The 19,698-nt window shown below is 60.3% G+C and overlaps 2 protein-coding genes across 2 annotated transcripts in view; both read right to left on the reverse strand.

Moving 5' to 3' along the window:
- Positions 1 to 39: 39 nt before the first annotated feature.
- Positions 40 to 5,627, reverse strand: TMEM240 (transmembrane protein 240). The gene is made up of 4 exons (XM_025386789.1): positions 5,537 to 5,627; positions 4,963 to 5,069; positions 859 to 1,067; positions 40 to 777 (listed from the first exon to the last, which is right to left on the reverse strand). The coding sequence occupies exons 1-4, from the start codon at positions 5,591 to 5,593 to the stop codon at positions 629 to 631; spliced, it is 522 nt and encodes a 173-aa protein (XP_025242574.1). The 5' UTR covers positions 5,594 to 5,627; the 3' UTR covers positions 40 to 628.
- Positions 5,628 to 6,910: 1,283 nt separating this feature from the next.
- SSU72 (SSU72 homolog, RNA polymerase II CTD phosphatase) overlaps positions 6,911 to 19,698 on the reverse strand; it is a 34,294-nt gene continuing 21,506 nt past the window's right edge. Inside the window, exons 3-5 of the mRNA XM_025386777.1 lie at positions 10,007 to 10,146; positions 9,026 to 9,144; positions 6,911 to 7,402 (exon numbers count right to left, since the gene is read on the reverse strand). Of these exons, the coding sequence (XP_025242562.1) occupies positions 7,301 to 7,402; positions 9,026 to 9,144; positions 10,007 to 10,146 (361 nt within the window). The 3' untranslated portion in view covers positions 6,911 to 7,300. The remainder of the gene's footprint in view (positions 7,403 to 9,025; positions 9,145 to 10,006; positions 10,147 to 19,698) is intronic.

The raw sequence follows: 19,698 nt of genomic DNA on the forward strand, positions 1-19,698 counted from the left end.
CGTTCTCCTGGGGTCAAAGGTGACAGAAGAGGCAGAGACTGGAGCTTTCTGGAGAATTTACTGACCACAGAGGGGTGGGCTTCACATGAGGTGCCCGCCATGGCTGGGCCGGGGTCTGAATGCTGCCTGGGACCAGCCGCCTGCGCCCCACCCTACGGCTGTGTACAGACGGGTGCCCCCCTCGCTTCCCTCCCCTCTGCCCGAGCTGGCGGCGGCCAGACAGATGGTGGACACAGTGCACGGGAAACAGCAGCTTCAAACAGATGCTGGCCCGGGCCACGTGCCTCGCCACCCCTGCCCCCACCTGCCCCTCAGGACCCTCTGGGCCCCCCAGCACCGCTGGGGCTGAGTCTGCCCTGGTGTCCTGCCCAGCCAGGAGCCCAGGGTCCTGCCCCCTAACTGCAGGGCCTCTCCCACCCCAGCCCCCACCCTAGCCCACACCCCAACCCCCTTTATAAAAAGAAGAGGAGACAGCACCTTCCGCTGGACCCTCCCGGCCGGCCACAGCCCCAGACAACCTGGGCCCAGGGCTGCTGTCCAGTCCCACCGGCCCGGGCGTCCACGAGGTCCCTTTTACATCTTTACAGCAGCCGGTTGGCTGGGCGGCCCCAGCAAGTCCCTGCGCGGCTCACAGGTGCCGCGGGCTGGGGTGGCCGTTGTGGTAGAGTTTCTGCTTCACGTGCACCATGTTCCCGGCGGCCTCCTCAAAGGGCCTGTGCGGCCGCCGGCCCAGCTCCCGCAGGCTGCACAGCTTGGGCAGCCAGGTCCACGAGCCATCTGCAGGGGAACAGGGGCTGTCAGGCGGCTGGGGCCGGCCAGGACGGTGGCGTTCCCAGGCGGCGGGCACGAGGCACTCACCGTGGCGCCGTCCGGCCCTCCAGGCGCGCACGGCGCAGTGCAGGACGCCGTCCATCCACACCAGGAACCAGCTGATGCAGAAGCCCAGCAGCAGCCCCAGCATGAGGTCGATCTCCTGCTTGGTCACATTGTCCGTCACAAAGTAGTTCTCGGAGGCGTCCACCACCGACTGGTCCCCGTCGTACGGGATCACGTAGTGGATGTGGTGCCTGGGGGCGGCAGGGCGGGCTGGCACCTCTCCCGCCGCCCCTGGCCTGGCCTTCCCCCAGGGGGCCTAGCCCGTGGTGGGGGTGTGGCTGCCACCCTGGGGGTTCTCTGAAGCAGCCTCCTGGGTGGGCGGGTCGGGAAGGGGGCACTGGACTCAGCCAGGCCCAGGTCACAGGCCAGAGGGAGTGGGAGGTCAGCGGCCATGGGCCGTGGAGGCTGAGCGCGAAGTCCAGGCAGACGGCGGGACCGGCTGCTGGCGAGGGTGTGAGCCCTCACTCAGCACCTCCTCCCTGAGTCCTGGAGCTCACGGGAAGGTGCTGCGGGTGGGAGAGGCCTCCCCCAGAGGGGGCTCAGGATGGTGGTCCCCACGGCCAGGGTCACAGCTCATCTGCCCGCCCCAGGGCCACGGAGGCCACCTGGAGCAGGACCGGACACAGGGAGCCCTGCTGGCCCCGGACCGGCCACTTCCATGCACCCTTCCCCACCTGCCGTGCCCTTTCCTCCACGGCCGCCAGCCCGCCTGCCAGGCCCACTGCCCCTGGTGTTTCTTCTGCTCCTCTGTCCCTGGGAGGTGCTGTCAGAGGTCACGGGGGCTCTACCCAGCACCCCATCCTCTCCCCTTCCTGGGGAGCACCCCCTTGCCCTTGCCTGGCACAGACCCGCCCTGCTCCTCCCAGGATGGACGGCGTCCAGGCTCCAGGGCCCTTTCGTCCTCAATGCCTGGGCACCTCGGTGTCCCTTGGCCTCCTCTCCCTGGGCCCTTGGGGGACTGCCCAAGCTCAGGCCACAACAGCTTCTGGCCTCTCGCTGCTGGGGCCACACAAGCTCCCCAAGGAGCGCGCTCCAGCAGCTCACCCAGTCCCAAGAAGGTCTCCAGGCCCCATGATCCCAGGTGGGCTGACTCTGCTGATTGGACTGGCATCCCAGACAGCTGACTCTGGGATCCTTAGGCCAACATGAGGGCCTGGGAGTGGAGGCCGTGGGCCCCAGGCGCCTTGCGGTCCACACTCCTGGCTGCCTCCCACATCTCCGCTGAGCTCCAGCTGCCTGTGTCTCCACGTGGGATCCACAGACACCTTAAACTTGTGCCTAAAAATAGCTCCTCTCTCCCCAAACCTGCTTCTCCCCCACCTTCCCCTCAGTGAGGTACCAGTGCCTTGGCCTGGTTTTCAGCTGAGACCCAGAGACCACCCCACGCTCCACACCCCAACCAGAGCACTTCCCACACTGAAAGCCCAGCCTATCCGTCCAACCCAGGGCCTTGTAGCCCTCTCCAGGCCATCCCTGTGCCCAGCAGGGGCCACACAGGTGCCTTCCCTCCGTGAGATCTGGGGGTCCTGGAGCCTGAGCCCAGGCACAGGGAGGAGGCGGCCCTTGCCCCAGGCTCTCCTTGAAGCCTTCCTGCTCTTCTGGGCTTCCCGGAGGTCAGTCCCCTCAGCATATCGGGCAACTGGCCACTCCCAGTGGCAGGGCTCTCGGTGAGGAGTGACCATGACCGTGGCTGATCCCTGGTGGCCACCAATCACCTGGTGACGAGCCTGTCCACAGCCATCATCCTCGATGGGCAGCTGATGACCACTGCCTAGAATGTGCAGCTGCCAGAGGCCCGCAGGGGAGGAAGCTGTTCCTGACCCCTGATTGAGTCCTCACCCACCCCAGGGGCTCAGTAACTTTGGGAGTCAGAGGTCACAGCCTGTGTCCCCCGCCATGGCTGTCCTGGGTACCTGTAGTTTCTCCCCCTGCACCTGGCCCTCCTTCCTGGGGGGCTCAGGTCTCCCAAGTGAAAGCAGGAGACAGGCCTGGGCAGAGATGTGCTATCTGCACACGTATGTCTGTGACATGTACATACGTGTGTCCTGCCTGCACCACACATGCTGCATGTGTCCACCTGAGGCCCAATGTACGTCATGTATACACACCAGCCACATGCACAGGACATGGCGTGATACTGTGGACATGGACCCCAGGAGCTCCACACCCCCGCCCTGTGCACGGTGTGTCACACGCGAGTGCATGTTCGCTTGGCTTTGCAAAACGCAGCCACCCTCTCCACAGGGCACCACGTCACGTGCATGGACGGATGTCTCATTTGGACGCTGCCTGGCAACAGACTTTGGAGCATTGATTTCCATACACGTTCTCCATGTCAACGTCTACGTATAGGCACGTACAAGGCCTACACATGTACACACACCTGTTCTGCACACCAGCGTGTACACACGGGGAGCCTCTCATGGCAGTGCATGGACATGGTGTATACGCAGATACTCCATGTGCAAAACAGTTGTCTGCACACACACTGGCTGCACCCACATGGAGACATTTTGACATGTCCCTGAGCACACTGCACTGTATATTGACATACATGTACTTTGCATACACATATATGTTGTCAATATACAAGGGCACTTTGTACGCTGAATGTACATATTCTGTATGTAGAGATGTGAACAGAGCATAGATACACAGACACACACACAGCAGTACCGTCTACAGCAGGCTGTGGCTGTGCTTCCCACACACCAGCTGCCTTCAGCACGCACTCCACCTGAGTCCACGCGTGCTCTGGACACGACATGAGCTGCATGAGCTGCACCTACACGCCTTGTGCAAATGCTCTAAGGCGCCCTCTGCCTGCCCTGCCGATCCCTCAGTGTGCTGCCACAGGTGGATGCACACGGCCCCAGCCCACGCACACGGAGGCCGCCCCTTTCTGATGCCCTGGAGCTCCGGTCTGGGCCCAGCCTCCAGGAGGCCATGGAGCCAACCTCAGGCCTTTGCTCAGCAGTCGGACCGTCCAGACAGGGACACAGGGCTCCCTGGTAGCACGAGGCCACCCCACAAGCTCTTACCCCCCACCCTGTGCCCGGCACACGTGAGGGTCACAGACACCCCGATCTCTGCCTTCTCTAACACCCGTGTTCTTCATCAACACACCTGCTGCATCCATAGGCATGTAACACGCTTAGCAACACATGCAGCTGTCCTGAACACACATGCCCTGCGCCCACACGTATGCACAGAGACCCCCGGAGCAGGAGGCAGCAGAGATGACGAACACGGGTTCTGGGTTGGTGCCCCTTTGTCCTTCACTAGCTGTGTGACCTTGGAAAAGCCTGTCCTCTAAATCCTCCGTCCACTTCCTCATCTGTCCAGCAGGGTTAACAGCGGCCACTGCGTGAGGGTGTCCTGAGGGATGGGAGTGCATGCGTGCGTGCGCGGGCGCTGTGTGTACGCACATGTATATATGCACAGACGCCACACACATGCGCGTCTCATGAGAAGATGTTTATTTCGTACATGGACGTACAAACATGCATGGCCAAGAAGATTCCATCACTACACGTGCACAGAGGGGATCACACAGTGGGTGTGGGGGATCTGGGCGCTCCCCTCAATCTGAGTGACCTTGAGGAAGCTTCGCCTCCCCGCTGACCCCCAGCCCATCCCTCAGCTCCTCTCCAGCCAGGGGGTTGTGCCCAGTATCCCTCAAGGCAGGCCCTTCCCACCTTGACCTGCATTCCCTTGCCCTGGGACTCACTGCAGGGCCCAGCCCTGTGCCAGCAGGCGCTTCCTGCCCCAGCCCTGATGAGGCTGGCTTGGGTCTCCACTGTGGACATCAGACTGGGCTGCGGCTTCCCGGCCTCCAGGCTGGACCAGGAGGCCCCGTGACCCATTCCGCCATCACCCTGGAGGCCTCTAGGGGATGGTGTCCTCAAGCCATGCGCCCCCAGGAGACCCCCTCCTTGAGCCAGCTCCTCCCCCTGCGCACCTGGCAGCCCTCAAGGGTGGAAGGCGGATAGCGGCCTGCGTGGGGCTGGCTTCCCCGCGCCCCGAGTGGGCCCCGCCACACATGTGCGCTCACGCGTGTCGAGCCGGCGCCAGTTGCGGACTCACCGGCCACAGTTGCAGTGGCAGACGCGGTCCTCGCCCCGCAGGTGCGGGAGGATGTAGTTGTGGAATCGGTCCAGCAGCGCGTTCATGTCCATCAAGCACGCGATGGCCTGGAAGAGCCCATGACCGGTCAGCGCCAAGGAGCGGGCGGGACGAACGGGGGCTGGGGGTGGGGAGCGCAGGGCAGGTGGGGGCAGCGCAGGCCGGGGTCGGGGCAGCGCAGACGGGGAGCCAGAGCGCAGGCCGGGGTGAGGGGAGCGTAGGCTGGGGAGGGGAGCGCAGGCCGGGTTGGGGGGAGCGCAGGCCGGGGTGGGGGGAGCGCAGGCCGGGAAGGGGGAAGCGCAGGCCGGGGTGGGGGGAGCGCAGGCCGGGGTGGGGGGAGCGTAGGCCGGGGAGGGGAGCGCAGGGGGTGTGGGGATCGCAGGCTGGGGAGGGGAGCGCAGGTCGGGTTCGGGGGAGCGCAGGCCGGGGAGGGGAGCGCAGGCCGCACGGGCGGTAAACAAGGAGCAGGAGGTGGGGGCAGGCGGCGCGCGCGGGCGGGGAGCAGGGGGCGCGCGCGGGAAGCCCCTCCGCTCACCATCACGACCGACGCCCCCAGAATCATGAAGATCATGGTGTTCGCGCTCATGGACATCGGGCGGGGCCGGGCCGGGCCGGAGCGCCGCCCCCCGGCCCCGGCGCCCCCCCGGCCCCGGCCCGATGCTGAGCCCCCGCCGCCTCCGCAGAGGTCAGCGCTTCCCTGGCTCTTCCGCCGCCGCTCGCGGCAACCCCGGCGCCGGCCGGGAGGAGGAGGCGCGGGGGGGGCACCGAGGAGGGACGCGGGGCCTCTCTGGGGTCGCTCGGCCCTGCCCGCCGCGCTCCGCTCCGCCCTCGGGTCCTCCCCGCGCTCCGCTCGGCTCGGCTCGGCTCGGCTCTGCTCGGCTCCGGCCCCCTCCCTGCCTCCTCCTCCCTCCTCCCTCCTCGCCGCCTTCCTCCGCCTCCCGGGAGGGACCGCGCAGCCCGCAGGCCGCCCCGTGCCAGCACCGGAGCCGGGAGGGGACCGCCACCCCCAGGACGCCGGCCGGGACCCCTCTCCGGGAACCTCGGCTTCGTGCCCCGCCCCAGTCTGGTCAGACCTAGCCCCGGTGGCCTGTCCAGTGACCCTGGACGCCAGTCCCAACACGATCCGGTCCTGGAGGGGCGCCGAGGCCCTCCCCGCCCCACTGCGCCGCCCTCCCTCCTGGAATCCCAGGTCGCCGGCTGCGGGGCTGCACCAGCCCGCTTGGAAAGCACATGCCTCCAGGGTGGGGTCTGCAAGGTCGTGACAACCTCACGGCCGTGGGGCCAGTGATGGGGGTCACAGGGCAGGGACGGGATGACCCCCGGAATCCTCAATGGAGAGAAGCGGCGCAGGAGCTGTGGGCAGGGATACCTCACACAGGCTTCCCTTAGGGCAGGGAAGAGGGGTCAGCCCAGGCCAATGGGTCAGGACACCTGCCCTTCAGAGGCCCCAAGTGGCCACCACTCAGCTCTGGCCGTTCCTGGCTCAGGGTCCTGAGGCCAAACTCGCATCCACAACTAGTGAGACCATGTTTCAGACCCAGGAAGCCACCCTCTCCCTTCGAGCAGGAAGTCAGCGGGAAGCTATGCCTGGGACCCAGCCTGGGACTGGGCGCCATCCAGGCTCACTGCAGCCTCAATCCTCCCGGCTCAGCTGGCCTTGGGGGACAGCTGATCCCGGCCCCGGGGGTTTCCACGTGGAGGGGGGACACCGCCCGCCACAGGCAGCAGTGCTCGAAGGAGCAGCCGGCTTCTGCTTCAGGCAGCACAGGCAGGGGTTGGCCCAGGCCCTGTCAGCAGCACCAGGTTTGAGCTACATCCCCCAGCAGTGGTCGGAGGTCACTGAAGGCGGCAGGGCCTCTGCCACCACCTCAGGCGCGAGGTCGGGTCAGGAATTCAGGACCAGGCACAATGACAGCAGCATCTGTTTATTGACAATTCCAGGTCATTCCCAACACGCCGCAGCAGGGCTGTGTACAGTCCAGCCGGGTGGGGAGGAGGGAGGGAAGGCAGGCACATGGAGACACAGGTACATCGGGAAGTGCACACAAACCATCGTCTTTCCTTTCTGGTTAAAGAAGAAAACCTTTTTAATCAATATCCCGCTCATAAGTAAAAGTGGGAAAGAAAAAACTTGATTGCTTTAATCTGGCCTTCTGGCATCTCCTCTCCCATTTCATATGCACAGTTTATTTGGGTAATGCTACCGTCACCAGCGGAACACCTGTAAGTAAAAACCAAAGTCAGGAAGGAAAAAGTATGAACAGGAAGCTCCAGAGGCGGCTCCAGGCGGGCGCTGGGCTCAGTAGAAGCAGACGGTGTGCAGAAAGGTGCGGCCACTCTTCTCCTCGAACTCCTGCAGCAGCTCATCAATCTCGTTCTCCATGTCTTCCGTGTGCTGGATCTGCAAGGACAGCACCGTGGTGAGGGCCTTGCCCACTCCCGCCTGTCTGCTCCCCCTCAACACCTGGATCGCCAGGGAAACGCCAGGCCTGAGCCAGCAAAAACCAGGGTGGCGGGCAGGCCCTCACCTCACCACTGCTGCCTCCCCAGGATAGCTGGAGGCTGCAAGGGGAGAGCTTCCTGGGCAGCCCCAGGCCCTCACCTGGTGTGGAGCCGGAGGCAGCCCCCACCTCCCCACCGACCCTCACAGAACCTGAAGCTGGGAGGAGCGTGGAGCTGGATTCTGAGAGGCGCCCAGCACTGAAACCTGGAGGCCAGGACTCAGGCCCACACGCGCACAGCGGGGCCGACCAGCCCTCACCACCAGCGTGCCCTCACCGCCAACGAGCAAACGGGGGCAGGGAAAGGTGCGGTGCCCAGAGACCCAGAGAGGACCCTGACCCATGCCCTGTGGTGGGGGCAGCCTGGTCACTGGAGCGTCCTGGCAGCATCCTGGCCTCCATCCACCAGAGCCCCTGGCTGAGGGCTGCTGCCCTGCAGTGAGCAGACCTGGCTCCTGAGCACACCTGCCCTGGCACTGGCAGCTCGTTACTCGCCATCTCCACTGACCCTGGTCCCCAACCGGGGACAGCACCCAGTGCCTCTAAGCAAGGAGTGGCCTGTGACTCAGCTCTGGCCAACGTGACCCAAGCAGAAATCACACAACAACTTCTGGGACGAGACTTTCCCTGTGGCCTTTTCTCCTGCCCAGCGATCGTGAAGACCATCCCTGGCGCTTCAACATCCACGCTGGACCGGGAGGCACGTGGGGACCAGAAGCCATGCTGGGTGGGCAGAGCGCAGGCGCCTGCAGCCACACGGCAGCTTCTCCCAGCGCCGGCCCGCCTGGCTCCTGGGCTTCCCAAACCCCGTTTTCTCTCGGTGAAACTGTCTTGTTTTTCACAGTTGATCAAATCACAGATCACAGAGGCAGAGGCGGGACGGTGCGTGGGGCTCTCCTCAGGCAGGTCCTTTCATCTCAGCCCAGCCCCTCCATGCCACAGCAGGGTGGCGACAGAAGCCTTGGTGTGCCCCGGCCCCTCTGTGCAAGGGGGACACGCAGGGCCCACGGGGGAAGGCAGGTGTGCAGAAGGCCAAGTCCGGGGTGGACGGCGGACACAGCGCCCTTGGCAGCCTCCAGGCTCACGTGGGGCACATCTCCGACCGCACCACATCCAGGAGAGCTCCGTGCTCTGCTCGCTGAAGCAGGGCTGTGTCCACCAAGGGGAAGAGGCAAAGTACCAGGCGTTCCCTGGAGCCTGTGTCCTGGGAGGCGGACTAAGCCCGTGTTGGGCAGGTCACTGCGCAGCACGTCTCCGCTGAGCAGAGGGCATGGGCGGGGGGGCTCCTGTGCCAAGGCTGGGGAGTGACTCTCTCTAAACTACCAGCAGGCACCCCTGACACAAGCGAGCTGAGCAGAGACCCCGCCCCAAGCAGCAGGGCCAGCCTCAGGCCTCGGCCACGCCCCTCTGTCACGGCCTCGGCCACACCCCTCTGTCACAGCCCCGGCCACGTCCCTGTCACGGCCTCGGCCACGCCCCTCTCTCACGGCCTCGGCTCCACAGGGCGCCCACCGGGTACTCACACACTGGCAGAGCTCACAGATGAGAAACGCCCCCAGGGTGGCCTCCTCGTGGTTGTCCTGGATGTCCACGTTGACCACGTGCACAGGCTGGCAGGTCTCCTGTTCTCTGGAATTCAGATCTGATTGGGACAAGGTGACACAGACGTCAGAGGCTCCAGAACCAGGGAACAGGCAGTCAATGTGGCTGAGTCCCTGGCTCTGCCGGCCCCTGGCCCAGCCCAGCCCCGGTGGTTTCTGGACTCTGCAGATTGGGGAGCACAAAGACTGAGCCTCAAACCGAAGGCAGCTGATGGTTCGAGGAAACCTCAGCAAATCTCCGACTCAGCAAAAGCTGGTCTGGGACTCCCCACCCACCAGCCAGTCCTGGAGTGAAGTGCAGCTGGCATTGCAGCCCTTCCCCGCCATTAAAGACCAGCCCTCCCTGCTCCACGCCAGCTCGAGGGTCGACCCGCGTGAAAAATGGACCCCGCGCGGTGGCTCTCGCCTGTGATCCCAGCACTTTGGGAGGCCAAGGCGGGTGGATCACTTGAGGTCAGGAGTTCAAGACCATCCTGGCCAACATGGTGAAACCCTGTCTCTACTAAAAATACAAACATTAGCTGGGCGTGTTGGCTCATACCTGTAGTCCCAGCTATTTGGGAGGCTGAGGCAGGAAAATCACCTGAACCCGGGAAGTGGAGCTTGCAGTGAGCTGAGATCGCGCCACTGCACTCCAGCCTGGGTGACAGAGCAAGACTCTGTCTCAAAAAAAAAAAAACACCAAACAAAAAACAGGCCCCTCAAGCCCATGAAAGGCCGCAGCCAGCACACGGGTGGTCAGTGACCAGCGGCCCTGCCTGCCTCCCAGGGTGTTTTGCACACAGGTCTGGCCCCCGCCCCCGCCACTCTAGATGGGCTGTGCTGGTCAGGGTGGGGCCCCGCAGGCATCCCCAGACCCTGTGAGAGCTGCTGGGGCCCAGCCCAGCACAGCCACCTCCTCACCTTCCACCACCTGGTCATACACTCTCTCTTCGCAAGTGAGGATCAGATCAAACAGGTCTTTGCAGTTCTGGAACCTTTCTGGTCGGGGCTTGATTCTCTTATTTCTGTCCAGCATATGTAAAATCCCATTCTGTGTATAGCTACACATGGGAGTTAAGGAATGTCAGAGAAAAGGCATCTGTGTATGAAGCCTACAAGTGCCTGTGTCCTCGACACCCAGCCCCCTTCCCTGCCCCACAGCAGGGGCAGCTGGGACGCAGGCCTGGACAGCTGTAGGGGGTGAGCCATGCCCTGGTGAGCCAGGGGCCTCACTGTCCTAGCAGGTCCCACAGAAAACAAAGCGGGCGATGGCAGGCGCTTGCTCCTCGCTGAGCCCCAACTCTGCAAAAAGACCCAAGGCCTGCAGGACGCCCCCATCCCTCCCCCCAGCATCTGAAGCCTTCTACCCAGACCTCTTCCCTTGCCGCTGGCGTGGCCCGGGCTGCCCTTGGCCTCAGTCACTGTGTGTCCGCAGGCGGATCCTCCTTCCGCCCTCTGCTCCCCAGGCAGTGATGCTGGCTCGGAAACCTCAGCCCTCAGCAGAGGCAAAGCACACCCAGAAACCAAGTCCCAAGTCTAGCTCAGCCACAACAGTCAAGAACACTGGAAAACCCAAAGAAAGGACGCTTCAGGCCGGGCCGGCGGCTCACACTTGTGATCCCAGCACTTTGGGAGGCCAAGGTGGGCGGATCACCTGAGGTCGAGGAGTTCAAGACCAGCCTGGCCAACATGGAGAAACGCCGTCTCTACCAAAAATACAAAGATTAGACAGACGTGGTGACACATGCCTGTAATCCCGGCTACTCGGGAGGCTGAGGTTGCAGTGAGCCAAGATTGTGACACTGTACTCCAGCCTGGGTAACAGAGCAAGACTCTGTCTCAAAAAGAAAAAGAAATGAAGCTTCAGCAGCAATCGGGCTGGAAAACACTGATACAAAGACCAACAGGGCAAGACAGTCGAGGAGGGAGGTGCCATAGCCTCACTGCCTATAGGACGGTGGAGGGCAGGATGAGGCCTGAAGGCACTCGGCATCCAGCCCAGCTGAAAGGGGGCCTTGGGCAAACGCTGACACACACAGGCCCCAGCAGTCCCAGGAAGGGACCACAGGAGCCTCTGGGGTCCTCAGGGTGGAGCACCCTCCCACCATTCACAGTGGCCATGCCTGGCCTCAGGGGTTCCCAAGGAAAGGGGCTCACTGCCCCAAAAAGAGAGACTGGGTCCCCAAAGATGAGCTCCGTGGTCTGCGCCATTCCAGGTGGTCGGGGACAAGCAACCACTTTCAGAGAAACAGCCTGGCTGACTCAGGAATTCCGAGTGAACTCAACGGCCTTCGCCTTCCTGGGCAGCAAAAACAGTTTCTGTGATACACTGAAGGGGTTGATCTAAGGTTTAACTTGAAAAGGCATCTGACCCTGAGCTGCATCCTTGGTTCCTGTCACTCTCAGCAGTGTGGAAGTCACCCACCCACGATGTGCACATCGGGGTCCCACAGCGTGGGAGTCACCCACCCAGCCCTGATGTGCGTCTCTTCCTGCACATCGGGGTCCCACCTGTGTCCCTGAGGCCCCTGGAAGCAGTTACGACACCCAGGTCCATCTCTGGGAAACTTAGTCCTTTAGCCGCTGAGAATCAAAGTCTGCAGAAAGAAGAGCTCGAGGCCGGGCACGGTGGCTCAAGCCTGTAATCCCAGCACATTGAGAGGCCAAGGTAGATGGATTACCTGAGGTCCAGGAGTTCGAGACCAGCCTGGCCAATATGGTGAAACTCCATCTTTACTAAAAATACAAAAATTAGGCCAGTGGGGTTGCGCACACCTGTAATCTCAGCTACAGCTACTTGGGAGGCTGAGGCATGAGAATTGCTTGAACCTGAGCAGTGGAGGTTGCAGTGAGCCGAGATCACACCACTGCACTCCAGCCTGGGCGACCGAGTGAGACTCCCTGTGGAAAACAACAACAACAACAACAAAAAAGCCCGGGCGCAGTGGCTCACGCCTGTGATCCCAGCACTTTGGGAGGCCAAGGCGGGTGAATCACCTGAGGTCAGGAGGTTGAGACCAGCCTGACCAATATGGTAAAACCCTGTCTCTACCAAAAGTACAAAATTAGCCGGGCGTGGTGGCACGCACCTGTAATCCCAGCTACTCAGGAGGCTAAGGCAGGAGAAGCTTGAACCTGGGACGCAGAACTTGCAGTGAGCTGAGATCATGACACTGTACTCCAGCCTCGGCAACAAGAACAAGAACCATGAGCTCACAGGGACGCGAGGTCCCACCTGAACTCCAGCAGCAAACCCACGGGGCCAGTGAGTGCCCACGAGGCAAAGGCTCAGAGCAAGGCAGGAGGACAGGAGCCGTTGGCGGGCGAGGCGGGGCCTTCAATAGACAGGCTCAGGGCCACGGGGAGGCTGAGCAGGTTCCGGGCCTGCGTGTGAGAGCCTGCTCTTCAAGTCATGGGAAATCCTTTCTGAAGGAAGAACCTAAGTACTGCCGGGCGGGAGGAAGGGGAGAGAGGCGCCATCAGAACGGAAACCTGTCCCATCTTCCCGACAACACCTGCACCACCCAGGCCCCGCAGCAGGAGTCCCACTGACGCAAAGCGTTCAACATTGAACCCACAAAGGAAGAAATGAAAGACTCAGCCCGGGCCGAAGGCAGCACCAGGCTGAGGGCCTGACCCACACTAGGGCCCCAACTGGCCATGGGGGCCTGAAATTTACCCAGAAAAGTGGGCCGAGAGAGGGTCCAGGGCAGGGCAGGCGAAGAGGACCTGCTATGCCTAGAATCAGCCGCCCCCGCTGGACACTTGGCCTGAACACCTGGCCCTGCAGCGTCCCTGCAGCTTCAGGGACCACGTTCAGTAAAGGATGGCGACGCTCAAAGGCCGTGAAACAGAGGTACACAGGAGCCTCAGCTGAAGTTAACATACATCTAAGAAATAAACTCCCAGCTGGGCACGGTGGCTCACACCTGTAATCATGGCACTTTGGGAGGCCAAGGCAGGTGGATCACAAGGTCAAGAGTTCAAGACCAGCCTGGCCAATATGGTGAAACCCCGTCTCTATCAAAAATAAAAAATTAGCCGGGCATGGTGGCAGGCGCCTTAGTCCCAGCTACACTGGAGGCCGAGGCAGGAGAATCGCACCCCTGCACTCCGGCCTGGGCGACAGGAGCAAGACTCTGACTCAAAAAAAAAAAGACGCCGGGCGTGGTGGCTCAAGCCTGTAATCCCAGCACTTTGGGAGGCCGAGACGGGCGGATCATGAGGTCAGGAGATCGAGACCATCCTGGCTAACACGGTGAAACCCCGTCTCTACTAAAAAATACAAAAAACTAGCCGGGCGAGGTGGCGGGCGCCTGTAGTCCCAGCTACACGGGAGGCTGAGGCAGGAGAATGGCGTAAACCTGGGAGGCGGAGCTTGCAGTGAGCTGAGATCCGGCCACTGCACTCCAGCCTGGGTGACACAGCAAGACTCCATCTCAAAAAAAAAAAAAAAGATAATCCCAGCACTTTGGGAGGCCGAGACGGGCGGATCACGAGGTCAGGAGATCGAGACCATCCTGGCTAACACGGTGAAACCCCGTCTCTACTAAAAATACAAAAAAAACTAGCCGGGCACGGTGGTGGGCGCCTGTGGTCCCAGCTACTCAGGAGGCTGAGGCAGGAGAATGGCGTGAACCCGGAAGGTGGAGGATGCAGTGAGCCGAGATGGCGCCACCGCACTCCAGCCTGGGCGACAGAGCGAGACTCTGTCTCAAAAACAAAAAAAAAAAAAAAAAAAAGAAAGAAACTCTCAGGGATGGGCCAAGAAAATTGTCCAGAAGCGAGATGTGGCAGCCACGGTGGGGGGGTTGCTGGGGTCGGGGGGTGCAGTGGACAGGCCCCTCCTCTGCCCTGGCTTCCATGTGGACCGCGGTGAGAAAGGACAAGCGGCCACACACAGGGGCAGCTCTGCTCACCCAGCCAGGGCTGCGGCCTCCCACTCGCCCCGGAGGCCTCTGGACGGTGGCAGAGACAGAAGCTGGCCCATCAGACCCTTGAGTGAGATTCCCGTGGGTAGAGTGTGTGTGGCCAATGCCAAGGGGCCACCAGCCAGCGTGAGCAACGTCCTGGCCCTCCCTGCCCCGGCAGTGTCACTCCCGCCCCACCGTGATGTCTGGAACCCTCCCCCGGTGTGTGGCTGCACGGTCTCCCGAGTCTGGGGATGGGAAAACAAGGCTTGTGCTAGAGACCTTGGGTTGTGACGCACACCTGTGGTCCCAGCTACTCGGGAGGCCAAGGCAGGAGGATCCCTTGAATCCAGGAAGGACCCAGAGAGATCTGGAATATTGTCTCACGCAACAGAAACTGTCCTCAACACCGAATTGCGTTAAAATTCTGCAGGGGACTAACCATCAGAGAAACAAACTAAGCTTCCTGTCCACACAGAGCAACAGAATAAATCCTGCCTCTACAAAAAATAAAAAATTACCAGTCTGGCCACCATGGGGAAACCCCATTTCTACTAAAAATACAAAAATTAGCTGGGCATGATGGTGCACGCCTGTCATTCCAGCTATTCGAGGGGCTGAGGCAGGAGAATGACTTGAACCGGGGAGGCAGAGGTTGCAGTGAGTAGAGATCGTGCCACTGCGCTCCAGCCTGGGTGACAGAGCAAGACTTTCGGAAAAAATAAATAAATAAAAAATCAAAATAAAAATTTAGCCAGTGTGGGCCATAAGCCTGTAATGCCAGCTAATAGGGAGGCTGAGGTGAGAGGATCACTTGAGCCTAAGAGGTTGAGGCTACAGTGAGCAGACATCATGCCACTGCACTCTAGCGTAAAAAAACAACAACAGAGAACCTATCTGAAAAAAAAAAAAAAAAGAAACAAGAAAAGGCTGCAGCCAGGCATGATGGCTCACACTTACAATCCCAGCACTTTGGGAGGCAGAGGCAGACGGCTTATCTGAGGTCAGGAGTTCGAGACCAGCCTGGCCAATATGGCAAAACCCTGTACTCTACCAAAAGTACAAAAATTATGGCCGGGAACGGTGGCTCACGCCTGTAATCCCAGGACTTTGGGAGGCCGAGGCAGGTGGATCACAAGGTCAGGAGATCGAGACCATCCTGGCTAACATGGTGAAATCCCGTCTGTACTAAAAATACAAAAAAATTAGCCGAGTGTGGTGGCGGCTCCTGTAGTCCCAGCTACTCAGGAGGCTGAGCAGGAGAACAGCTTGGACCCGGAGGTGGAGGTTTCAGTGAGTCGAGATCGCACCATTATACTACAGCCTGGGTGACAAGAGCAAGACTCTGTCTCAAAAAAAAAAAAAAAAGATGGAGAAACCCTGTCTTCTCTACTAAAAATACAAAAGTTAGCCGGGCGTGGTGGCGGACACCTGTGATTCCAGCTACTCCGGAGGCTGAGGCACGAGAATCACTTGAACCTTGAACCTAGGAGGTGGCGACTGCCAGGAGCCAAGATCACATCACTACACTCCAGCCTCAGAGAGCGAGTGTCTCAAAAAATAAAAAATAAAAACAATAATTATATATATATATATAAAAATAAATAAAAATCATGGCATCCAAGACAAGTCCACATGGCACCCAACCTGCAGACAACTCCCGCCATCCTCCACGCCAGCCCGGGAGGGCAGCTGGTGCCTCAGAAGGGCCACTCTTCAGGGTTCTTCGCAGTGTGTTATCCTGAATGTCTGCTCTTTTCCTTCGAGTTGAGGCACGTTTGTTCAGTTTTAATTCAGGCAATTTTCAGCTGACATGCATTTAACCCTAACCATGACTTTCTTGGTTAAGTCTAATGCTTTTGACCCTCCATCAATTCCCAGACACCAGTGGACACCACAGGCCCTTTGCCAGCACTCAGATAATCAGTGCCTGGGTCCTTGCCTCTCCCCAGACCCACAGGACTTTGAGCCCCGGGCCCTGGGCTGCTGGCACCCCTCAAGTGCCTGCCAGGGATGGTCCCGGGCCCAGGGAGTCGGGACAAGGCAGTGATCTCGCCTAGCAGAGCCTCAGCACTGTTCTGTTGTGGAAGATGGAGGAAGGGCGGAGGTTTAGCAAAGCACCACACCAGGGAGGACAAGCCTGCCGGAGCCAGGGATGGTGAGGGCAGGGCAGGACGCCGCACCACGGACGGCGCTGGCCGGAAGGCCTGGTGGTTCACCAGCGGGAAGGCTGCACCCACCAACCCTCCACTGAACCATCACCCACCACACACCCTCCCCTCCCTGCTGGGCTGGGTGCACAGACCCTTGGGGCATCTCATGGTCTAGGAACTCCTCTTAAGCTGGGCTGAGTTTGGCCCACATTTCTGCTGTGGACACATCCATCACCAAGACAGCTCCCGTCCTGCCAGCACCCCCAGGTTGCCGGGGCCCTCACCAGCCCCTACAGGGCAGAGCGGGCCTGGCTGCTTCCCCAGGCCAGCTGCACGGGGACCTTCCACGTGGGTTAAATGTCCACACCCCAGGCAAAGCCTGAAGCACACACTGGATCCGGACGGACACGTGCTCCCTGCGGGCAGAAACAAGACTGCAGTCCCTGCCGTGGAGAAGCCACACACGCCTCCCAGGGGCTGCAGGAAGTACAAATAGCACCACTCGTAGGAACGAAAACACAGGAACGAAAACTAGAAAAACAAGCCCCACAGGAGACACTCAGTGTGTGGCCTGCCAGGCACAGGGAGGACCCCAGAGGCCACAGAGGGAACAGCAGCAGGGTGAGGCCCTGAGCAGATGCGCTGGGCAGTTTCTCCCCAAATCACAGCCCCCAAGCTGCTTTTGTTGTGCTAAAATCAGCAAAAAATGAATTGAGAAGTACAAAGTCAATTTCACTTGCAATCAAATCTATCTACATGTGTGTGCCAGCTGCACCAAATGCAACCTGCACACTCAGGTTTCTCGGAGCCCATCCCCGCTGGTCAGGGAGGGGAGCCTGGCCGCTGCTGAGCCCATCCCCGCTGGTCAGGGAGGGGAGCCTGGCCGCTGCTGAGCCCATTCCCGCTGGTCAGGGAGGGGAGCCTGGCCGCTGCTGAGCCCATCCCCGCGGTCAGGGAGGGGAGCCTGGCAGCTGCTGAGCTGGGCGCTGCTTCCTGAGCTCCCATCCTGCCCGCCAGCCTTTCTTGACCAGGGTCCCAATTCGTGGACACCAACGGCCCAAACTATCTCTGCCCCAAACCCACGTGAGACACAGCACCATGTCCAGGGACATCCTGAACGTTTTGCCCATCGTCACATCACCCTGAGGGCCTGAGGGAGGGTGGCAGGGCCCAAGGCCTGTGCTCCCCCCCACACAGGCAGGGCCACTCTGGGCCACCCACCACCTTTCCCAAGAACGGCCCGGTGTGGGCAGCCCAGTGACTCAGATCCTGTCCATAAAGCAACACAGCACAGGAAAGTCAGCCCCTAAACTCATCAGGAACCTTCCAACTCAGGGGATCCCCAAGCAGGCACCCCCACATCTTCCACTAATGTATCAGCAACTCCCCTGGAAACCGAGTATGAAGCTGACCAGCGCTCCGACCTGGCACACTGCCACGAATGGACAGCAGCAGATGCTCTGGAGGGTGCCGGCTGCGCCAGGGCAGGCCACCCACACCGGCCGTGGGGCCACAGATGGCTCTGCTCCCTCAACGGCACCTGCACGGGGAGCTGAGGTCACTTCAAGAGGCCCTGGGAAAACCAGAGAACTAGGCTGTCCCATTTTCTCAAAGGAAACCACTCCCTACAAACTGGTACTTACGGAAGTGAAGCTCTGCAGTTTCTGTGACGGCCCCTGTGCGGCCTCCTCCTCAGGGGCTGGGAGGTGCTGGCACTGGAGCAGGAACCTGCCTGGGACCCCCTTCAATTTTGGGGCCTCCTGAAAAATGATCTGGTGTGACTGACAGCACCTTCTACCAGGGTCTTGGTGCCTGAGCTGTGCCCCACACCCACAGGGTGCTTCCTCCTGAGCCCCCAGCTCAGAGCCCGAGCTCCAGGGCAGGGCCATGTGCCTGCAAGTGATCGCTCTCCATGGCCCTCAGGACAGCGTCTCCTGCCTGAACTCTTTCAGTCAACCTGAGGAGGAAGCCCCACAGATGGCATCACCACACACTGTCTCATCAGACTGAAGCTTAGTAGACTCGGAAGTAACAAAAATGGTGGACTGGTCAGGCGTGGAGGCTCACTCCTGTAATCCCAGCGCTTTGGGAGGCCAAGGCGGGTGGATCACTTGAGGTCAGGAGTTTGAGAACAGCCTGGTCACAATATGGCAAAACCCCACCTCTACTAAAAATACAAAACTTAGCGCCACTGCACTCCAGCCTGGGTGACAAGAGCGAAACTCGTCAGGAGATCGAGACCATCCTGGCTAACACGGTGAAACCCCGTCTCTACTAAGAAAAATACAAAAAATTAGCCGAGCGTGGTGGCGGGCGCCTGTAATCCCAGCTACTCGGGAGGCCGAGGCAGGAGAATGGTGTGAACCTGGGAGGCGGAGCTTGCAGTGAGCCAAGATCGCACCACTACACTCAAGCCTGGGCGACAGAGTGAGACTCCGTCTCAAAAAAAAAAAAAAAAAAAAAAAAAAAATTACTTACTTTTTAAAGTTTTCAAGAAAAAGTTCTTAAATTGTGAATTATTCTCCAACACAAAACCAGACTAAACCTGAAACACTCTAGTTGGAGGAAAGCCGATCTTTGCACTATGGCCCCGTGGGGTCTGCAGCTTCACTCTGGACAGAAACCCTGGATCTGTAACTGCAGCCTCACCCTCAGCACTGCTGTCAGCCGAGAAGGGTCTCCGGCTCGGCCTCTCTGTGCCCCCTCAGCAGAAAGAACATAAGGGATTTCTTATCTCTACCCCAGGACGTTCCAGTTATTTAGTTATTATTAAAAAATAGTAATACAGTAGTTGTTTTACCAGGAAATTCAGCTTCGGAAGACAACCTTTTAAAAAAAAAAAAGTTGTCGGCCGGACACAGTGGCTCACGAGGTCAGGAGATCAAGACCATCCTGGCTAACATGTTGAAACCCATCTCTACTAAAAATACAAAAAAATTAGCCAGGTATGGCCGGGCACGGTGGCTCATGCCTGTAATCCCAGCGCTTCGGGAGGCCGAGGCCAGTGGATCGTGAGATCAGGAGATTGAGACCATCCTGGCTAACATGATGAAACCCTGTCTCTACTAAACATACAAAAAAAAAAAAAAAAAATTAGCCAGCGTGGTGGCGGGCGCCTGTAGTCCCACCTACTCAGGAGGCTGATGAGGAAGAATGGCGTGAACCTGGGAGGCGGCGCTGGCAGTGAGCCGAGACCACGCCACTGCACTCCAGCCTGGGGACACGGCGAGACTCCGTCTCTGTCGGATGCACTGGAGCAGGCCCCGTCTGAAGGACGCTGGCAGCGTGACATTCTCCTAACAATGCAGCTGAACTGTACTGAAAAACGGAGGGTAAAGACCCCATCCAGAGGCCAGTGGTCACTACGGGCTGTCCCCGGGAGGGTAAAGACCCCATCCAGAGGCCAGTGGCCACTACGGACTGTCCCTGGGAGGGTAAAGACCCCATCCAGAGGCCAGTGGTCACTACGGACTGTCCCCGGGAGGGTAAAGACCCCATCCAAAGGCCAGTGGTCACTACGGACTGTCGCTGGGAGGGTAAAGACCCCATC

This window comes from Theropithecus gelada, chromosome 1, assembly GCF_003255815.1.
Source record: "Theropithecus gelada isolate Dixy chromosome 1, Tgel_1.0, whole genome shotgun sequence".
In the NCBI taxonomy this organism is placed as follows: Eukaryota; Metazoa; Chordata; class Mammalia; order Primates; family Cercopithecidae; genus Theropithecus; species Theropithecus gelada.